The following is a 19,282-nucleotide window of genomic DNA, read 5'->3' as shown; positions in this document are numbered from 1 at the left end:
TCAATCCAACCCCCCTATAATCCAATTATACAAAACACATAAAGGGCCTGGCTCCCACTCCAACACTTAACCTCCACTTTTAAGACTGCAGAGTCTTGAAGGCTCACAAGTCTTCCCCAAGCACCCCTCTTACCAATCTCCTCTGCTCCATCCCCTTGTAATCCTCAGATGGATCTTTGCTGATACCCTAACTTCCCTCAAACACTTTATCAAGCCCTCTCAGCCTAGACTACAAGTCCAATTTCAACACTTTTCAGTGTGCCTGCCAGGAACCCCATCTTCTTCCTCTCCAAAACTACCATGTCCTCAGTCAGAAGCTCACTTCCAGCCAGGCAACCCTCATGACACAGCTTCCCAATACAGGGTTTTTAATGACTGCTTATAGCTTGACATGAAACAGCTGTTCACAGGACACCAGAATCCAGCATGAACAGCTCACCAAATATACTATAGGTGGTTCTTGCAAAAGGCAGGCCACAGCTCCCATCTCAGCAGCAGACTCACAGAGCTCAGAGACATTCAGAGGACAGAGATCAAGACTGACCACTGAGTAAATGGATTTGGCAATGCAGACAATTACCATCCTGTATTTCAACGACCTCTTTCCATATATTAAAAACACAGATGTTCTTATAATACATGGAAGGAAAAAAGGAATTTTATTTACTAATTCGAGGTTGACATATGCAAATGAACACACTGCTCATTTGCAATACAAGGGAATATAGCAAATGAATAAGAATATCTAGCAAAAAAATCTGCTGCAAGTGAAAATACCACATGGGAGCAGCACATGACTTAACACATGCAGGAGGGCTAATAAAAGTAGAAAATATTAAGCAGCAAGCTGTAACACATTGCTAACATCTGTTGATGAATTTAAGGAAGTGACATCATCATGTCACAACACAGTTGGGAGATCCCTTTGACTTCCACCCCTGACCATGTCAAAGTCCCTGCACTATCTGGTAAAACCAATTAATACATTATTTTGTTTGTTTTTTAAGAACATGGAGATGAAGAAAAACTCCTAATCTTTACCTAAATGCTTACCCTGCTCACAACGTTAAGTACAATAACAACTGGGTTACACCTGTGATGAGGTAAATTTGCTTTCTCCCCCTCTTCCTTGTTATATTCCTACTTCACAGTTACAAAACAGTCGGTCTTTATAAATCCTGCTATTGCCTTATGACTGCAGGCATCAGAATGTAACTTGTACTTTAAAGATGAGGGGTAGAAGTTTTGAACTCTACACATTAAATTGGTATATTATCAGAAAGAACCCAGGAATATTTCTGGACATTTGTCCACTTCCTTCTACCCTTAAAGCAAACATGTTCAACTTCAGGTAATCTGACCCACTATTAACTGCATCACGTGCGCATACCAGTAGTCTTATTTTACATCAGCGTCACTGGGAAAAATCTATTTGAAGATGATGACCAATTCTGGTCAGAATAGGGGTAGGATAAAGGTTTTTCTTTGGAAAGTTTTAGAAGTCAAAATTGTCAAAAGATGCAAATTACTCAGGTGGGCAATGAGGATGTAACACTATCATTGTAAAGGAGGCAGCTATTTACTCAAAGTTCTTCCATTGTAATGTCAGGCTTCTTTGGTGTTTGCCTCTGATGCTGCCACTTTTGAAAGAAACTGCACACAAGACAATCTATTGCCTGCTATTCTGACGTGGAAGTCAGGAAAAAACCCTCGCCCAAATCCTGCTTCTTCTCACACCAACTGGAACCCATGTTATAGTGTAGAAATAATTTAAATAATCATTAATTCTGAAAAAATAGCTGGAAATTCACAACAAAGATTTAAAATTTTTTATTTTCATTGTTGCAAAACCTCTAGAAGATTGTTACTCTTTACAATCAAGAAACACATGAAGTATAATTTAGAATCTAATTTGGTCCTTAAAGAGATAGCATCTTGTGCTGATTTTGCAATAATTGATTTTTGGTGAAGATGGAAAAAGTCAGCTGTGGAAGTGATTCTCTGTGAGGAGCTGCTAGTGGTTTCCTCCATGCCTGGCAAAACCAATCACTGGCTACCTTGGGAAACTGGCACTCTGCTAAGCCAACTGGAAATGCCTCTAGGATAACACATTTAAGAATGAAGAAAACGCAGTAAGCTTTCTTGCCCTCTGCTCTGTACAGTTGAGTAGCGGGCCAGCTGGGGCCCTGTCACAGACATCTTTTATGAAAAATCCTTTCCTTAGGATTTTTCCTCCTGAGAAGCTGAGAGGCCTCAGGAACAAAATGTAAACAATGGTTATCTACTGCTGTGGAATGCAACAGGTGGATCTTTGATTAGCCCATGTTGGTTGTTTCTAATTAATGGCCAATCACAGTGAGCAGGCTCAGACAGAGAGTCTGAGCCACAAGCCTTTGTTATCATTCTTTCATTCTTTCTTTTTCTATTCTTAGCTAGGCTTCTGATGAAATCCTTTCTTCTATTCTTTTAGTATAGTTTTAATATAATATATATCATAAAATAATAAATCAAGCCTTCTGAAACATGGAGTCAGATCCTCGTCTCTTCCCTCATCCTAAGACCCCTGTGAACACCGTCACAGGGCCCCTTTCCCAGAGGGGGCTGCTGGACCCTGGCATGGCTGCAGCTCTCTCAACATGGCTTGTAATGGACTTTATTTACTTGGACACTTTTAACCAGCCATGCTGCAGACAGAAAGACAAAAGCAGTGGAACAGCCTTTCTTTTTTTGGTGTCCCAAATGAAGAAAAGGCGCAGAGTGGAGCTGGCAGTTGCCACGGCTTGCACAATGCTGGCAGACCCCATGTGACCAACTGAGACAGAGGCACAGTGACCAATTCCCTGACTGCAGAACCTGGACAAGATTAACCTTTCACAATTTTGCAGAATTCTACAAAAACTGTTTCAATTGGTAGAACTTGAGAACAAATGAACCTGCTGTGCTGGTTTTGCATTGGAGGCATCCGCAGAAGTGCCTCAACAGTTTCCTAAGAAAAGCTGCTAGCAGTTTCCGCCGCGTCTGACAAAAAAAAAAATCAGTAATTAGTTTTAAGAATTGACAATCTGTTAAACCACTGAGTAAGCTAAATGCACCTCTGTGAATACACATGTTAAAGACAAAAAAATCCCAAGAAGTTCTCTTTTGCTTCTGGCCTGAGCAGGTAACAAGGCCAGCCCGGCCTGTATCTCAGCTGGGCCAGGCTGGGTGGGCTCTGCCACAGGACCAGGCCCCATCAGCTGCTGGGCAGGGCGAGGGCAGGGGAGGCCATCGGCCCCTGGCGTGCTGCAGCTGAGCCTTGGCCTGGCTGCGGAGATCCTAGCTGCTCCCCCAGCCCATCCTAGCCCAGCCATGGCTCTGGCCGCAAGCTACCGAGCCTGGCTGGGCTCACATGACCATCTGCAGGCCCCAGGCAAGATACCAGCTCTTTCAGTGCACAGATAAGACTTGCAGACCTTCAATCCTTCCTCACGTGAGAAAAAAGGACAGAGTGAGAACACATAGAAGAACAACATGAAAACACCAAGGTCAGTGAAGGAAGAGTCAAGTCCCAGATGGGAGGGATGAAAAAATGCCTTGCTCTTGAGGCTGAAATCCTCTTGCAAAGCTACAGAGAAGAAAGTAATTGATATATCAGACTCTTTTTCCCTGTAACTCATCACAAGTATGGGGAGATTAAGTGTTCAAATTGTAGATATGAGCAAAAGCCTCTATGCTAAAGTAAGCAAATGTTGAAGTAGCTGTGATCCCACAAGAAGTTTGAACAGAGAGAGACAAAAAAAGTGATGAAGACTCTCTGCCCCAGGGAAAGAAGATTTCTGTTCTCAGAGATGAAGATGATCTCAAAGACAGATAAAGAGAACCTTTGCTCTTGAACAGCTCATCCTTAAAATAGTACCTCATAAGTTGACATGGCCCATAAACGTAGCTGTCGGGAAAGCTGTGAAAAATGGGAGGGACTTCATGATTGCAGATTTCCAGATGGCTATTTGTGGAAATTAAAAGCCACGAGAGAACTGTTTTCTTGTAGAAAAGTCTCCATAAATTAACAAGAGGGACTTCTCTCCCTAAGTGACATGAAGAAAGACTATTCTAGAAGTGATAAAGTAACTAAATCGTTTCTGTATGTTGTTAGTGAGAAAGAAAAGGTTGTAGGGGGGAGGAGAAGTGTTCTAAAACTTTTATTCTGATTCTTATTATTCTTTCTTTTCATTACTATTAATTAACTTTTCTTTATACCCTTTCCAAGTTTTGAGCCTACTTTGCCTTCCTTCTAATCCTATCTCAGAACAAGAAATAAGTAAGTATATTCTAGTGAGTGCACTGGCATTTAACCAGCGCTAAAACCCACCGACAAACACCAATTCTCTCCTGAGTCAGAGAAAAGGAAAAAGTGAAGACAGATGAGAACAGCATGAGAACGCTAAGGTAGGTGAAAAAGAGGGAGGGAGAGGAGGAGCTCCAAGTGTCAGAGCTAAGATTCTTCTGAAAGCTGTGGTGAGGACTGTAATACAAGTTTCCCTGTAATTCATGAAGTGCATGGGGGGGAAAGGTGTTCTAAAAGTTTATTTTAGTTCTCATTATCCTCTTTTAATTCTGTTAATGAATTTTTCTTCCTTTATACCTTTTAGAGTTTTGAGCCTGTTTTGCCCTTAAAGTGTTTTCTCCTAATCCTTATCTCACCCCTTGAGTTTTCTTTTCCCTTCCTCTGCTTAACTATAGCAGAAGAAAATGAATGAATGATTTTCATAGGTGCACTGGCGTTTGACCAGCATCAACCTACCACACACCTCAAACTCATTTATTAAAGCTCCTCAAGTAGACGTCCCCATATTTGTTTTTTAAAAAGAAAAAATAAATGTTCTGTGTTCTAAGGTGATGCAAACACAGCTTCCCTGATTAGCCATTTCTAGGTCTTACCTGGCCTTCCTTCAGAAGAAAAAAAATCCAGAACCAAGCAGAAGAAAGCACTCCATCCCCCACTATTTTGGATGATATATCCACCTCTGCTGAAGAATCAAGTGCCACAGAACAAACAAGGACAATTATTGTAACAGGTTGTGTAACTATTATGAAGTGCAGCTTCATCATTACCGTTTCTCCATCCCTAGGTTGGTTTTCAGACTTCAGCTCCTACCTCAGTGATAAAGGGACTATCTCTGCAATTTTCAGAATTAGGATCCTAACTCAATTTCTGTCAATGCAATGAAATCTCTAACATTAACAGAATACCAAGAAAAACTCAGACCAAGGCCTTTAACCCAGCTGCTTGATAATACCAAAACTGGGATACCATTTTATTGCAAGTTGTTGTTTTATTTACTGTGCTGAATTTAAATCCTGAGCACTTTACCAGACCTTCTGGAAGCTCACTGAGAGAACACAAACCTCTTTTCCTCCATTACTTTCATTAAAAAAAAATTGTTCCTAAAGGAAAATTTTAACAAAGCAGAAAAAAAAAAAAACTGGTTTAAGAATGAGAATAGCAAAGAGCATTTCATCCTGAAGTCACTGGTTCAAAAGCAGGTAGAGCAATAGTGAATAAAAGCTAGAAAGCCATTACAGTTTTCAACTTGTACAAGAAATCTGCAACTATTGGTACACAAAAAAGGCACGAAGACTGAAATTTCTAAACTATGACAGCATGTTTGTGATTTATGCTGCTAAAAATATTTTCCCCTAATTCTATGGTGAAAATACAGTAGTGGTAGTTCTGTGAAAAACATGAATAACCTCTGATCTCATTCCTTTACAACTGTTCATAAGGCACATCACCAACGCTTTTCCAGTACCTAGCTGTAAAATTGGTAAATATGGATTAGGATGGTAAAATTTCACACAGCAGCTTTCTGTTCTCCCCACACATTTTCCATAGGGATTTATTTAGTACTCTGGGAAAATGCAGATACACACCAGGAGCATGGAATTAAGATGATATGGCTGCCTGTGAATGTCTCAAAATGGGCTGCATTTACAGTATGAAATGACACAGATGAAAGACAAAACAGAGAGCATTTTATTTCTTCACAAAACTGTTGTGACATACAGAATATTAGACTATTTTTGCACAACATCAATTGAAGATTTACTCCTACAGATTTGAAAGAGCTGGGCATCAGCCAAGTTTCGAAGCATAAGTAACACAGAGATACTTGCACATGACCAATCCTCATAAATGGTGTGTTTAAAAAAAATAGTAGTAGAAAGTCAATATAATATAATTTGGTTTCATTTCAACTACCTCAGTTTATTTTGCTGATGGTTTTGTGCATGGCAAAGAACACCTGAAACTTCCAAATCCACTTCAGTGCTCAAAAACATAGGATACATCCATCCATACCAAATGCACTATACAGAGGCAGCACAGGATAGGCTGTTTCATCTTCCATGTCCAAATCCAATTCCAGCACAGAAAAATCCAAACTCAGTCCAAATATCAATGAAGCTATGGATTTCTACTTTTATTGTCCTCTTGCTGAGTAAGGAACTTGGGCAAACATTTGTTTCCCCTGTGAACACTATTCAAGCAACACAGTTGCCACCTTGTGATCTACTGCATATGAAAAGCTGACAGTGCAGTTTTGAGAACAGCAGTTTTTGAAGCTCACCTACCCACCACTGGGGAAGAGCTGAATTTCACCATTACTTTCTTTTTGCAGCCAGGAGTGTTATTCCATACAGTGAAGTACATTTAATGTTTTGGGAAAGCCACGTCTACATCCTCTGCTAACACAGTAGCTTTGCAATTGCTTTTAATTTATGTAGGAAGCACAGCAGCATTTTTACTTTTTATGTATGCCACAACACACAAATAGAACAGGCACTTCTGGTTAATATTAATAGCTCATTAAATGAAGTATTTAATTTTCACTCAAAACCAGAACATCTTAAAAGAATACTGCAATAATCAATTTCTTTCCTGCGAGTCAATCCTCTAATAATGTTTATTATAATATTAGTTACTAGTCACTGCAAACTTGTTTTTCAAATTAATGCAGGAAAAGATTCCATTTAAACTTCAATAAATATTTTACTATGCTCACCCTACTGACTCAAATTGATAAATTATTTGCGTGATACATTTCCTCATCAATAAGGAGAACTTAGTACTTGGAATTTATGTAACTTTTCCTTCCATTCTCCCCAAAAGGCCAATTTAATTTAAAGCCATACAGAGAAAAGCAATCTCTCTTCAGATGTCCAATATATGAAACAGAATATATTTTTTGAGCATTTTTCTCCCATTTTACATTTTAAAAAATAATCTAGTGTACAACTATTCAGTAAAAAGGAAAAGTGGCACGATTAAAATAATTACTTTGGAAAAGGTCAGACTGTAGACAAAAAAAGGCAACTCAGACTGAAGTACAGTAGCCATATCTACTTTTCAACCATCAATTTTTCTTGCAATGGTGATGCTCCTTCAAATGCTACTATCCACAGAACAGCTTACCTCTTCCAGCCCAGTGCTCCACACCCCATGTTAAGAGAATGCTTTGATGGAAACACAATATGACAAGGAGCCTTTTTCACCAGATGCTTTACTTACTTGAAATGATTTAATTGCTTTGACCTAATCCAGACCCAACCTACAAGACTAAAACTTGGAGTGCACTGAAAAGAGAAAGAAAATATCAAGGCTTTTTAGTTGACTTTTTTTAAGGCTTACATTTTTTCCTAGCTGTGTTCCTGCTCCGATCTCTTTTCGAAACCCTAAACAACAAACCACCACTAGTCTCAGTGGTAAAAGTGTATCAGAGAGGGATATTTCTAAACCACCAGAAATAGTTTGAGCACTGGATTAACAAGAATTTCTACAATACCCTTCTCTCTACAAACTCTCACAGAATTTATTAATATGGTGTTTAAATAACTAATCAAGAAACTAATTGAACAAACATGTCCCTTTCCCAGGGTAACAGTGATCAAAATAGCAAAAAAATGTTAAGGGGACATATAAAAATAGAAGTGCTAGAATGAAAATATATGCAATACTGATGACTAACACATTGATGTATCTAACAAAAAAACAAGAATACAGGTATCAGTGTACCTTCTTTAAAAAATACTATTCTAATACCTCTTTGCAGAACATCTGCACCCACGTGGCTTTTTTTTTTGTAGTTTAACAAGCAAACAATCACAAAAAAAAAAAATTATGCTGTAGTGCAGCGTCAAAAAAAGAAACAAAACCACAAACAGTGACTTCTGCCTTACATAATCAAGGATCTTTTCTTGGGACATAGCATGCATTTATAATTCCAGGGACATTTGTTCTTGAAAGGGTGCTTCCTGTAAAAAAGTCACATACTGGATCAGCACAATCTGCTAATAATCCCATAGTAAATAAGAATGGAGGAGAAAATTTTAAGTCTTTTATTCTTTGCTAATTAGTTGGCAAAACAAAACTATCTGTCTGACAGAAAACAGCTCAACTGAGAAAGGATTTTACAGCAACAGATGCATTGCAAGGAAGAAAAATTTGAAAATAAATTCAGATTCAGGCTGTACATAATTTAAGGAGATTTTTTTCCCTCCACAGTTTCCAAATAGCCAAAAGCCTGATTACTTTGCTATCTACTTTTTAGATCTCATCAAATGTGACAGTCCAAACATATAGCTTCAGGTGCTATAAAATAAAATTAGGTAAGCCAATGAAACCACATTGAAACTAGGATTTTTCAGCCAAACAAACCTGCTCAGATCCACCCTCAAATCTGGCTGCATATGTGATGATTAGACAAGGTTGGGATAAGTAATGCAAATATACTTAAAAAAAAAATTTAAAACCCAAAAAAACCCAAAAACCCATCAAAAACCACCAAAACCAAATGTCTAAAGCCAAACATACCAAGCCAAAAAGAAAATACCTGTGTTTCAAGACTGAGTAAAATTACTTCACAAAAGAAGGAGGTTTTCCCCTAAGAATTAAAGGACTATTAGATATACAGCTTCCTCATCCTAGCCTGGCATAATATATTGTAGTCTGACTACAGGAAAAGAAAAAGCATGTAATACCCCAAATCAGATATAAGAACATGATAGGAAAGTGCCAACTGTACTGTAGTTACCAGGAAAGAAATGTAATAACACTTCTACAAGTGCTACCAGTTCTACAAATTTTACTAGTAATTTCAGCTATCTCTATATTGAAAGAAAGGTCTACTTAAGATCTGAACAAATGCACCATCTCTGCTCATTGATACTTTGCATTTTACACACTCTGACTTAAATAGCTGAGAAGCATTTTACACCAGGGCAGCCTTAGGAACTCAATTTCCTGTGCAGCCATTGCTGGAACCAAACTTACATTGATGAGTTTTCAGATGACATACATCGAAGATAGTTTTTGCAGACTTCCACATTTGAGGCTTACTATTAAGCTCTACCACCAAGTCTGTGCAAATGGGCATCCTGGCAATTATTAAAGAGCCTGTCCTTCAAAATAAACCAAGCAGGTAGCAAAAAAGCACTAGAATCTTATTTGGTAGAAGATGCTAAAGGAATGATAGTAAGAGTTGCTGCATGAGATAGAATTAATGTATATTTGATTCTTTGCTAAAATAATGGCACAGAAGCGTAAAAACATCAGAAAAAAAAAATCCATACTTTGTTTACACATCCAATTCAGACAGGGGTATAATTTACTCAAAATTGGAAATTTTAATATTGCATTTCTCCATAACAGAAAGCACATCTATAATGTAAGTTGGATATGTGTCATGTGCCCTCTGGAATAATTAGTAACAATATTCAACTTTATACAAAGAATTTAAATTAATTTTATTGCAAGAGTAACTATATATGTAAAAATTTTTAGTACTATGGTAAGATGTCTATGAAGTCCATGCCATAAATATATTTTTAGTGGCTAAAACAACACAGGCTGTAAGAATCAGAGTCTCTGATTCTAGAACCACCACCATAAAATACATCCCTGATTATTCAAACTACAGGCCATTCAAAAGAAATAATTACAATTTTATGATCACAAGAGCTAGGCATGAAGCCATCAGTTTGATCTAAGCTCTGACCATACTTCAAGCAATATAAGCAAGCACTAAGAACATTTTTACACTTTGTGCTTTTTCCATTTTGCTTTTATCTGAACAATCTTTAGAAATAGTCTAATCAGTTTCATTCCATTAGCTATTTTCTGATTATTATAGACGTGTAATGTGATGGTTGGCTCTCACAATAAAGAGATTACTATTATGTGCATGTTAAGAGAAGTTTTATTCATGTATAGTTATGTTATTGTGATTTGTTGGTTAGATGTCCTCTGTTCTCCCCCTAGTCCCCTTCCTCTCCCGGTACTGTTGCCAAGGGACGGCCTTGGTAATCAGGACATGCGGAAGGAGGGCAGGTACCTGTGCCCCTCGAATGGGCATATGGGAAGGGGGAAGGCTTGTTACTAGGACACAGCATGACAACACCTGACCTCCAATCAAGTTGTAAGAAAGTGATCTCCACCAATAAACGGCAAAGAAGAGTTGACTGATAGACTTTAAGAGAGGACAGGGTTGTCCACTGCAACCCCCGGGGTGTAAAACACAGAGCAGCCATTTTGTAGACCAGCTTGTGGCTGCTGGGTCACCTACTCCAAGCATGCTGTCCTTCTTTCCTTATTCACTCATTTGTTGTATTTTGTTAAGCTTTTAATAAACCTTTGAAATTTTCAAAAGTGAGAAGTCATTTCTCATACTGATGATCAAGATACTAAAGACTAGACTTAAAGATGGCTAATCCAAAGCATTTTCATAGACATTAGAATGACAATTGTTCTTTAGATCCAATATCTACATTCTCAATATATAAATTTCCTTTTTACTTCTCTCTGCATGTGAAATTAACATTAAGAATAGATGTCAACTTTAACATAGGTCTAGTTGAAATTTTAGGACTTTAAATTTTGTAAAGATGCATGCCTATTTTTCTTAAGGGAAAAATTAGTAAAACTCCACCAACCTGGCAACCCATTTATGATTAATTCTGCTGTAAATACTGATTTGCTAAAGCTGAAATCTTGAAAGGCCAGTAAAAGTGCCATTTTTTTCATTGCAATAAGCTTTAAGATTAAAAAAAGCACCTCAGCAGGTATCTGTGTTCACTATCCTGTGAATGTCTAGCCTGGAGAGGATTACTATTCTACTGACACATTGCCCAGTGATTGTTTATCTCCACATCACAAAGCACTATTCAGAATGAAGGCATTTCACACTGGACAAAAAAAGTCTGGCCTGGGCAGCTGTTCCACAGAGCAATGTTAAAGGGCCAAAAACCTCTGCTTCTCACCAGTATTGCCATTCAGTGCCACTGAAGACAACCACTCAATGGCAGAAAGAAAAAAAAAAATCTCACAAGAAACAAAGCCACCTTCCACTACAAAAAGATTTTTTCAGAATCCACCACTACAGTCTCTGCACTGTCCACTGTCATAGAAATGAGGATTTCTGTCTACTTAGTGCTTAAACCCAACATGGAGATTTGTCCCTTGGTAAAAACAAAATCTTCCTAAGAGCTTTATTTATAACATTACTGCTCAGAGACAAGCTCTTAACTCTCTCCAGCTTCCTTCCTCTCTTCACCCCCAGCCCCCTTTTCCCATCACCTACAGCAGTGTAGGCAGACCTCTCCAGAAAATGAGACAATTGTTGACAAAACATCATCTCAAGAATAGAGTCTACAGGACATGATTAAGTTGAGATTGTGAAGCTATTAAAACAGCAATGTAATTACCTGAATGTAGTATTACTGCATATATAATTATACTTACAAATTTTCATTTTATCAAAACAGAAGCAAATGCACTTCAATTCATCTCTCAACATAATTTTACAATAATAGGGTGAATGTGTTTTTTTTTTTAATATAAAGAAGCTTCTAATAGCAATTCACAGCTTCTTTTTAATAATTTAAGATCAGAGTAACAATCCTTGGTACATAATACTGGCCAAATTTCTAAAAACAACCAGTGAAACAGTATTTTTCACTCCATATTGACAAAAAGCACTGACCACACTGACACAAATCTGAGTATGAAACATTTTAAGAAGGGTTACCTCAGATTCATCTGTTGATTCCTCATAAGACCTGGTTTCCTGAAAAGGACACAAAAAATAAAGGGGTAAATAGCTATGTATATACATAAATGAGCAGTATTTCCCTTTAAGAAGTACTTTTAAACCCTTACTAAGAAATTAAAGACAAAGCAGGATCAACTCAAAGTTCAGAGTTTCCATCCTTGCCATTCACACTCGATTTGTGCTTGCACTCGCATTTGAGTGTCACAGTGAGAGTCAGGAGCAGCAGGGATTCTGTTGTCAGTTACCCAAAAAGGGAGAGTGACTGGGTGATCTGAGAATCTGTCCCTGTGATTATCTTCCCCTCTTCCAGAAGCAATAGTAAATTTTGCAAAGAAACTGCCCCTATCTTGACTTTCATGGCAGAACAGCATTCTCAAGTTATCCACAAGCCCCCTCTGCTATTCAACTATTTAGCTGTTAATAGGCTTATTTTAAACTTAAATAATTTCAAACCATTTCCATAGAAATCCAGCATTCAATGATTTGCTCCTTCCCATCTGATGTTAATGCAAGATGTGGCTTTCTCCTGCCTTCAAAACAACTGTACCTTTAAAACATCTCTCTAGCAAGATGATTCTTTCTACCCTGGGAAAAGATTTTTTTAAGTCAACTCCTGCTCATCTCTCATCTGCTCACTGAGAAAATCTGCTGATGCAATGCCTCCTCGAAGAAGTCAGCAAAACGAAGATTTACTTAACGTATTTATCTTTATCAATAGCAATAAAGGATTACAACTAATACACCAGCAGTGAATGTAAGCATTTTAACAATAAAATATGATATAAACAAAGAACAAGTAAGAGAGAAAGCAGCATTTCAAATCTTATGAAAGGAGTCTTTGAAGAGTAAGATTAATAGGTACAGAATTCCACCAGACAAGACAAAAAAAAATAAATTACACCCTTACCAACAGCTTAGAGAAAAATGGAAAAGGGAGAAAATTTAATGCACTGACAACCAGTGTAAATTTTTGTTTCTCATATTTATTTCTTTTCTATGTTTATATAATGCACTGATTGTGACCCGTATACCAAAAGCAAAGGCTTACTTTTCATTCCTGGAGGCTCACATTGATGCCCATAATGTGACCATAATGACCATCACAGCAGATGGGACAGAAACAAAGCAGCACTACTACCAGCTACTGGAAGCTTCATGCAAGGTGTTACCACAATTACTGACATCCATTTCCTCCATTTTACATACTACAGACAGACTCACCTCTAAAATACACATCCCATAGAAGGGTTATCAGTGTAGTCTACACTTGTGTCATGAATTGGGAAATTGCAAGTAAAAAGTACATGGGAATCAAGGGAAGATGGAGTAAAATCCTGGCATCCTTTGAAGTTTAGGTTCAACTTTGCAAGCCCAACTGTTTGGCTGTTGATCTCCCAGTCTCTAATCACAAGCTGCTGTAACTTTTCAGGAAATTACAATTTTGTTACATACAATCTTTGTGCATCTTAACAATAACCAAGTGAGAACTGAACTAAAACAGTGTGGTGTAATATTGCCAGCTGACTGGATGAGCTAGAACAACACACAAAGTCCAACACAAAGTATCATCAGATTCCTAATAAAAAACAATTATTTTCCCTTCTGAATACCAAGAGCTACCTACTCAAATGCTTAATAAATCAAAATTAATAGCACTACTGTTGTGGTATTTTGGTATAATTCACACAGTGTGGGGAAAAAAAAAAATCTCTCCCAAACAAAGTAATTACAGCAAGTGACATTTCTGCTAGTGCAGCTACACCAACTACATCTGCCCCTCATGGTTCCAATTGTTTTGGTTGTCTAGGAACAGAAACTTACTTTCAGGATGAGTTCACTATCTAACACCACGCTGTCAGACCAACACACGTGCAGGATGGAGTTAACAGCTCACTTACTGAGACAGCAGCTGGTCCTCACACCCACCTGAGCCACAAGTTATGTGCAAAGGCATCCCTAGAGGATACTGACATATAAAATTAGGGCATGCAAGAATTTGATTCCAATAACAATCCATGTGAACTAAGAAAATATCTATCTATTTTTATTTAGGACATCTACCCTGGTATCCCTACTGTATTCACAAGGCACTGCAATCTCAGATACTACATTTCATAAATAGCATATGAATACAGGTAAATGCTTCATGGCATTTGGTTGCCCTGGGGCTTTCTTATGTTCCTTTGCCTTCCCTCCCAATGCATGAACTGAAAGCATTATCCTCCACTTCCACTTTTTAGTAGCCTTGTAACTGTGGAAAGGAAATCCCTAAAAAGGGATTTGTAGACAACCAGAATCCAAAATCATGTAGGAAAAGCAGTCTTTAGCAATCTCAGACTCTAGGGGAAAATCAGCAGTACGCTTCAGCCAGCTGACAAACACTGTTGCTTAAGTAGCCCAAGAATGAAGTAAGGGAACATAGATCAGGAAACCATAGAAATATGAAGTAATCTCTCACCATTATAATCTCTCACTTAAAAGATCCAACATAACTTCTCAAAATATTCTTAAGTGGGCTCTCCAGTATGATGGTATAGGATTTTCCCTTTCCCTGGTTTTACAAACACCATATGTAATCCACTTTGTGTTTAGGCCCATAATGTAAACCTGACAGAAGTTGAAAGATACAAAAGTTGAGTTTTACAGAAACACATGCACAACACACACACAGCCCTTTCAGTAGAGGTGTGCATGCTACCCACAGGAAACAAACCAAAATGAATAAAGTAACTCTCCTATCACAGTCCAAACAGAGCATAACATAGGCTAGTTTAATCTACTGTATTGTTAGAGAAGACTTGTCCAAGTTTGTTTCATCCTTCCAAAGGCTGCCATAGTTAAAAACTCATCAATCTCGGGGGAAAAAATTCTCCCCCAAGGAAGCCAAGCCCTCTCAACAAAACTCCGTCAGCAGGGAAGGTGGAAACCAGATGCTCTAACTTTCTCATGGCCGGTTACCTTGAGGTATTCCCAAGACTCTCTCACTTTTAGGCATCTATGACTGACAAATATTGCAAAGCTCAGCTGTCTGTTCAAATACTGGCTCAGCAAAGAAACATTTAGAAAGTACCTGAAAGGGCCAGGAACTTCACTTTTTCCTTTATTTCAATTTTTTCTTGGTAAAGAGCAACCTAGGGACGGGGAGCTTTAGGAGAACACCCGATTAAGGAAACAGCACCAAAATCCTCAAGTTTTTTCTCAGAAAAAAATTCCCTTGTTGAAATGAACTTGGTCATGTCCCTATGTCCCTCGGTAGAGAGACAGCTCTTGGCTCCACAGCGGCGTCGGACGCACTTCTAAACCCACCCTCCCGGGCAAACCCCGGCTCCGCTGCCTCCATCTTCCCTCCTCTGCCCCGGTGCAGCGAGGCTGTCCCCGACGGCCTCGCACACCGCAGGGCTGGCTGCCGGCCTCTGCCCCCTGGCACAGGCACTGTCCCACTGTCCCTCCGCCCCTCCGCTCCCAGATGCCCCCCGCCCCAGTCCCGCGCTTCCGCCGTCCCGCTCTGAGCCCCGCTCCTCGGCGCTGCGGCTACAGTGCATTGACAGTCTCTACCTTCTCCCCGGCTTCCGCCATGGCGCAGCCAGGCAGCTGTCATGTGAGAGGCAGGAAGCCGGCGAGGCGGAGGCACTCTGGGAAATGTAGTTTCAGCGGGAAGCAAGCGTTTCCTTCCCTCCCCCCCGCTTTATTTCCTTCCTCAGCCCAGCTGAGGTGTGGTGCCCATGCCGTACAAAACGGAGGGCACACCCCCGCTAACTTTCTTCTCCACCCTCCTTAGCTGCGAGACGCTTTTTTAAGTTGAAATCCATCGATTCTCTGAGGGAGACCAGCATGATCTCCCAGCTGTGATGAGACTGAAGGTAGCCACTGCGGTGCTTGATGAGCTGGCGCCTGATGAGCGAGGGTTCGGGTGTAGCTGAAGCCAAGAGCCATTGACAGCCTGCCTGCTGCCACTGTTGTGTACAGCACTGCCAGTGCTCCCGGACCGGGCCCTTTAATTGTCATCCATCTCAGTAGCACCTGGTCGAGCACAGCTCCGGTTGCCATTATATTCTCCGGTTTCCATTAGAGCCTATGTGTAGCAGCTTTGGTCCTCTTTGTACTTTTTACTTAATCACGAGTATTGAAATGGCCCACACTAATGTCAGGAGAAGGATTTCAGAAGCCTAAATGTCTTCTACAATTCTAGAAGCTGCTGCATCTTGATTTTTAAAAGCATAAAATAAGACTTCAATGTCTTTGTTGTACGAGCGGCTTTCTTTAGGTGTTAAAAACATAATCAAAGCTAAAAAGCAATAGGCAGAACTTTTTACAGTTTGGGTTTTGCCTTTGGAGCTCTTTAAAATCTAAGGTGGAGCTACAGTGTTATGCGTCCTTGGGTTCGAAGCCATGAATTTAAAATTGTGCAGTGCACACAGCACACTGCAAAACCTTAAGGCCATACAGTTAATTGCAAGAGACTATTACCTTGGGTATGAAAATAATGTATATCATTGCTATACCTTTAGAAACTAATTGCCAGAATTTTGGCTGAGAAGAGCTAGAACTGTTCTTTAAAGTCACACTGAAGGTGGTACACAGGGTTGAGAGAGAGTTATCAAAGTTACAGTTTCAGTGCAAGAACATATGAAAATAGCTATCCTGAATAAATTTAATTTGAAAATGATAAAAGAAACTATCTTTTTTATGGTTTGTTATGGACTGTCAAAGTGCCATGGCAAAGAAGTGTATAAAGGTCATCCAGGCAATATAAACCATAGGATATCTACAGATAAAGTGATGCTTGCTTGGCATTGTACAAAATATTGTTGAGACCACACCTGGATATAATTGTAAATTTGGAGTCACCTTTGTTACAAAAAAAAAGATTGAAACTGGAAGGGACCAAAGGACCACTTTTAGGGTCTGATGTGTTGGAGAAGACTGATAAAAAAGAAAGGCTTAGCAACTTCAGTCTAGCAATAAAAGAGATCTGAAGAGGAAGAACTATTAAAGTAAAAGGTATGAGATCAAATCAGTATCAGATATTTTCAGTACATTTAGGCTGGAAATGAGAAATAGATTCCCATGTGTCAGACATGCATGGTCCTCAGAAGAATCTTGCTGACAAGAAATTTAATTGATTTCAAGATGAAACTTAATAAACTTAAATAAGAGATTGTAAGAGGTGTTTGCTGACACCCAGAATGGGTGTTTGCTTACCCAGAATGCTGCCCATTATAGGCCCATTCAGTTCTTTTTGAATCTTAGTCCTGTTCAGATCAAGGCTCTATTGCTGTCAATGGAGCCAGGATTTGTCCTTTAATATGTAATGCACAAGCTATATTTTCTGTTACTTGACACTGTGTGTATCTTGTAAAAGGAAATTTTGCCAGTGAGATTTTTCCCTACTTTCAGGGGAAAAACCAAAACCCCTCAATAGGTTGACCAAAACCCCTCAAAACCCCTCCCCGCCACCCCCACTTTTTTTCTACATCAACAGGTATTTTGTGGCACTTTTTTAACTGGAAAGAACATTAGTAACTGACTTTGTAAGTGCCAAGAAAAACAGAATGTAAGGGAAAGCATGGCAGATCTTGTAAACTTTGCTATTATAACACCTAGCGGTGTACATTTGCTCATTTTTCACAAACTGAGCCATCAAGGAACAGCTGTTCTTGTTTTCATTGCACACAGAATAAGTAATATAAACAATATGATTTACGTATAGTGTGCTGCTTATTTCTGGCAGAATAGTACAAAAGCAATTCTTTTGTTGTTTAGACTTATGGTATGAATTCAATCTGCAATGATAATAGGTTTTTATTATGTCAGGAAAATTTAACATGTTTGCATCTGATTCTGCCACCCCTTCCACATCTGCCCTCTGTTGCAGACATCTTTTATGAAAAAGCCTTTCCTTAGGATTTTTCCTCCTGAGAAGCTGAGAGGTCTCAGGAACAAAATGTAAACAATGGTTATCTGCTGCTGTGGAATGCAACAGGTTGATCTGTGATTGGCCCATGTTGGTTATTTCTAATTAATGGCCAATCACAGCCCAGCTGTCTCGGACAGAGAGTCTGAGCCACAAACCTTTGTTATCATTCTTTGCTATTTTATTCTTAGCTAGCCTTCTGATGAAATCTTTTCTTCTATTCTTTTAGTATAGTTTTAATATAATATATATCATAAAATAATAAATCGAGCCTTCTGAAACATGGAGTCAGATCCTCGTCTCTTCCCTCATCCAAGAACCCCTGTGAACACCATCACAGCCCTCCAGAAGAGCTGAAAGTCATCTACAAGCAATGCCATCAATAAGTTTTAAAATCTTTCAGCCCCTCCCACAAAGTATTCAGCATCCTTCAGATTTGGGCCTGAGAACAGTCAACCTTTGGAGATAAAAAGCTTAAGCATAGTTCAGCATAACTGGGAAAAATAGCACTGCCTAAGGGAAGTAAATGTTCTATCCTAACCTTAAAACCTACTTGCACTCTGTCTGCCAGCATAGAACTGAAGTCTGGGTTAAATTAGTTGTACTAGAGGTGGAGATTTGCAATGTCTGGTGAGATTATAAATGCTTTGAGGTAGAGCATTTTGGCTCAGATTCGTCTTGTGATAGGTGGCTGTACTTTATCGCTTAGTTTTAACTTGGTTCACCAAAAATACCACTCTTCATAAGTATCTAAATAAATATTTTAGTCATACCATAATGCCTTTAATCTTCTTAGTGCCTATTTTAATGCACAGCTTCCAGTGGATGGGAATTCTGCAGGACATTTCTAACAGGATGATGACATACCAGCCAGTTTGAATTTTAAAAATTTAAGTCTGTCAGGAGTTTCTGATTTATTTTTTTGCCACAGAAATCAGAATTAGCATTGAAACTTGGACCTTGACCAACATTCAGAGTTCAAATAGTATTAAAATTTTTCTGTCTTGCTTTACCACGCTTTTTCTCTGTGAAAGTGAGAGTCTACTGTGAAACATAACAAGTAGCAAGTATCCTTTGGTGTATTACTTATTTCAGTCTCCAAGAGCTCTCAGTTGCATTCAAGTAAAACTAATTCATCCAACAAAATGTTCGGCTGGATTATCTCTCACCCCTCTCATCCCCACTTCTTCAGTTAAAAGAAAAAAAGGTGGTGTTGACTGTAAGTGAACAGTGTTTAAAAACACTATGCTGTATAAAACATAGATAATGTCGTCAATACAATGGA

General features: G+C 38.9%; 1 protein-coding gene across 2 annotated transcripts in view; it reads right to left on the bottom strand.

Annotated features, from left to right (window-relative positions):
* Positions 1 to 15,684, bottom strand: part of VPS41 (VPS41 subunit of HOPS complex) — a 109,577-nt gene extending 93,893 nt beyond the window's left edge. The window contains exons 1-2 of one of the 2 annotated variants that reach the window (XM_036405058.2): positions 15,639 to 15,684; positions 12,060 to 12,098 (exon numbers count right to left, since the gene is read on the bottom strand). In XM_036405058.2, coding sequence (XP_036260951.1) covers positions 12,060 to 12,098; positions 15,639 to 15,659 — 60 coding nt within the window. In that variant the 5' untranslated portion in view covers positions 15,660 to 15,684. Of the gene's footprint in view, positions 1 to 12,059; positions 12,099 to 14,541; positions 14,560 to 15,638 lie in introns of those variants that run through there. The other variant, XM_036405067.2, reaches the window with a different exon arrangement.
* Positions 15,685 to 19,282: the final 3,598 nt, after the last annotated feature.

This window comes from Molothrus ater, chromosome 1, assembly GCF_012460135.2.
Source record: "Molothrus ater isolate BHLD 08-10-18 breed brown headed cowbird chromosome 1, BPBGC_Mater_1.1, whole genome shotgun sequence".
In the NCBI taxonomy this organism is placed as follows: domain Eukaryota; kingdom Metazoa; phylum Chordata; class Aves; order Passeriformes; family Icteridae; genus Molothrus; species Molothrus ater.
Note: the sequence above shows the minus strand (reverse complement) of the source record. Positions and strands in the feature narration are given on the sequence as shown.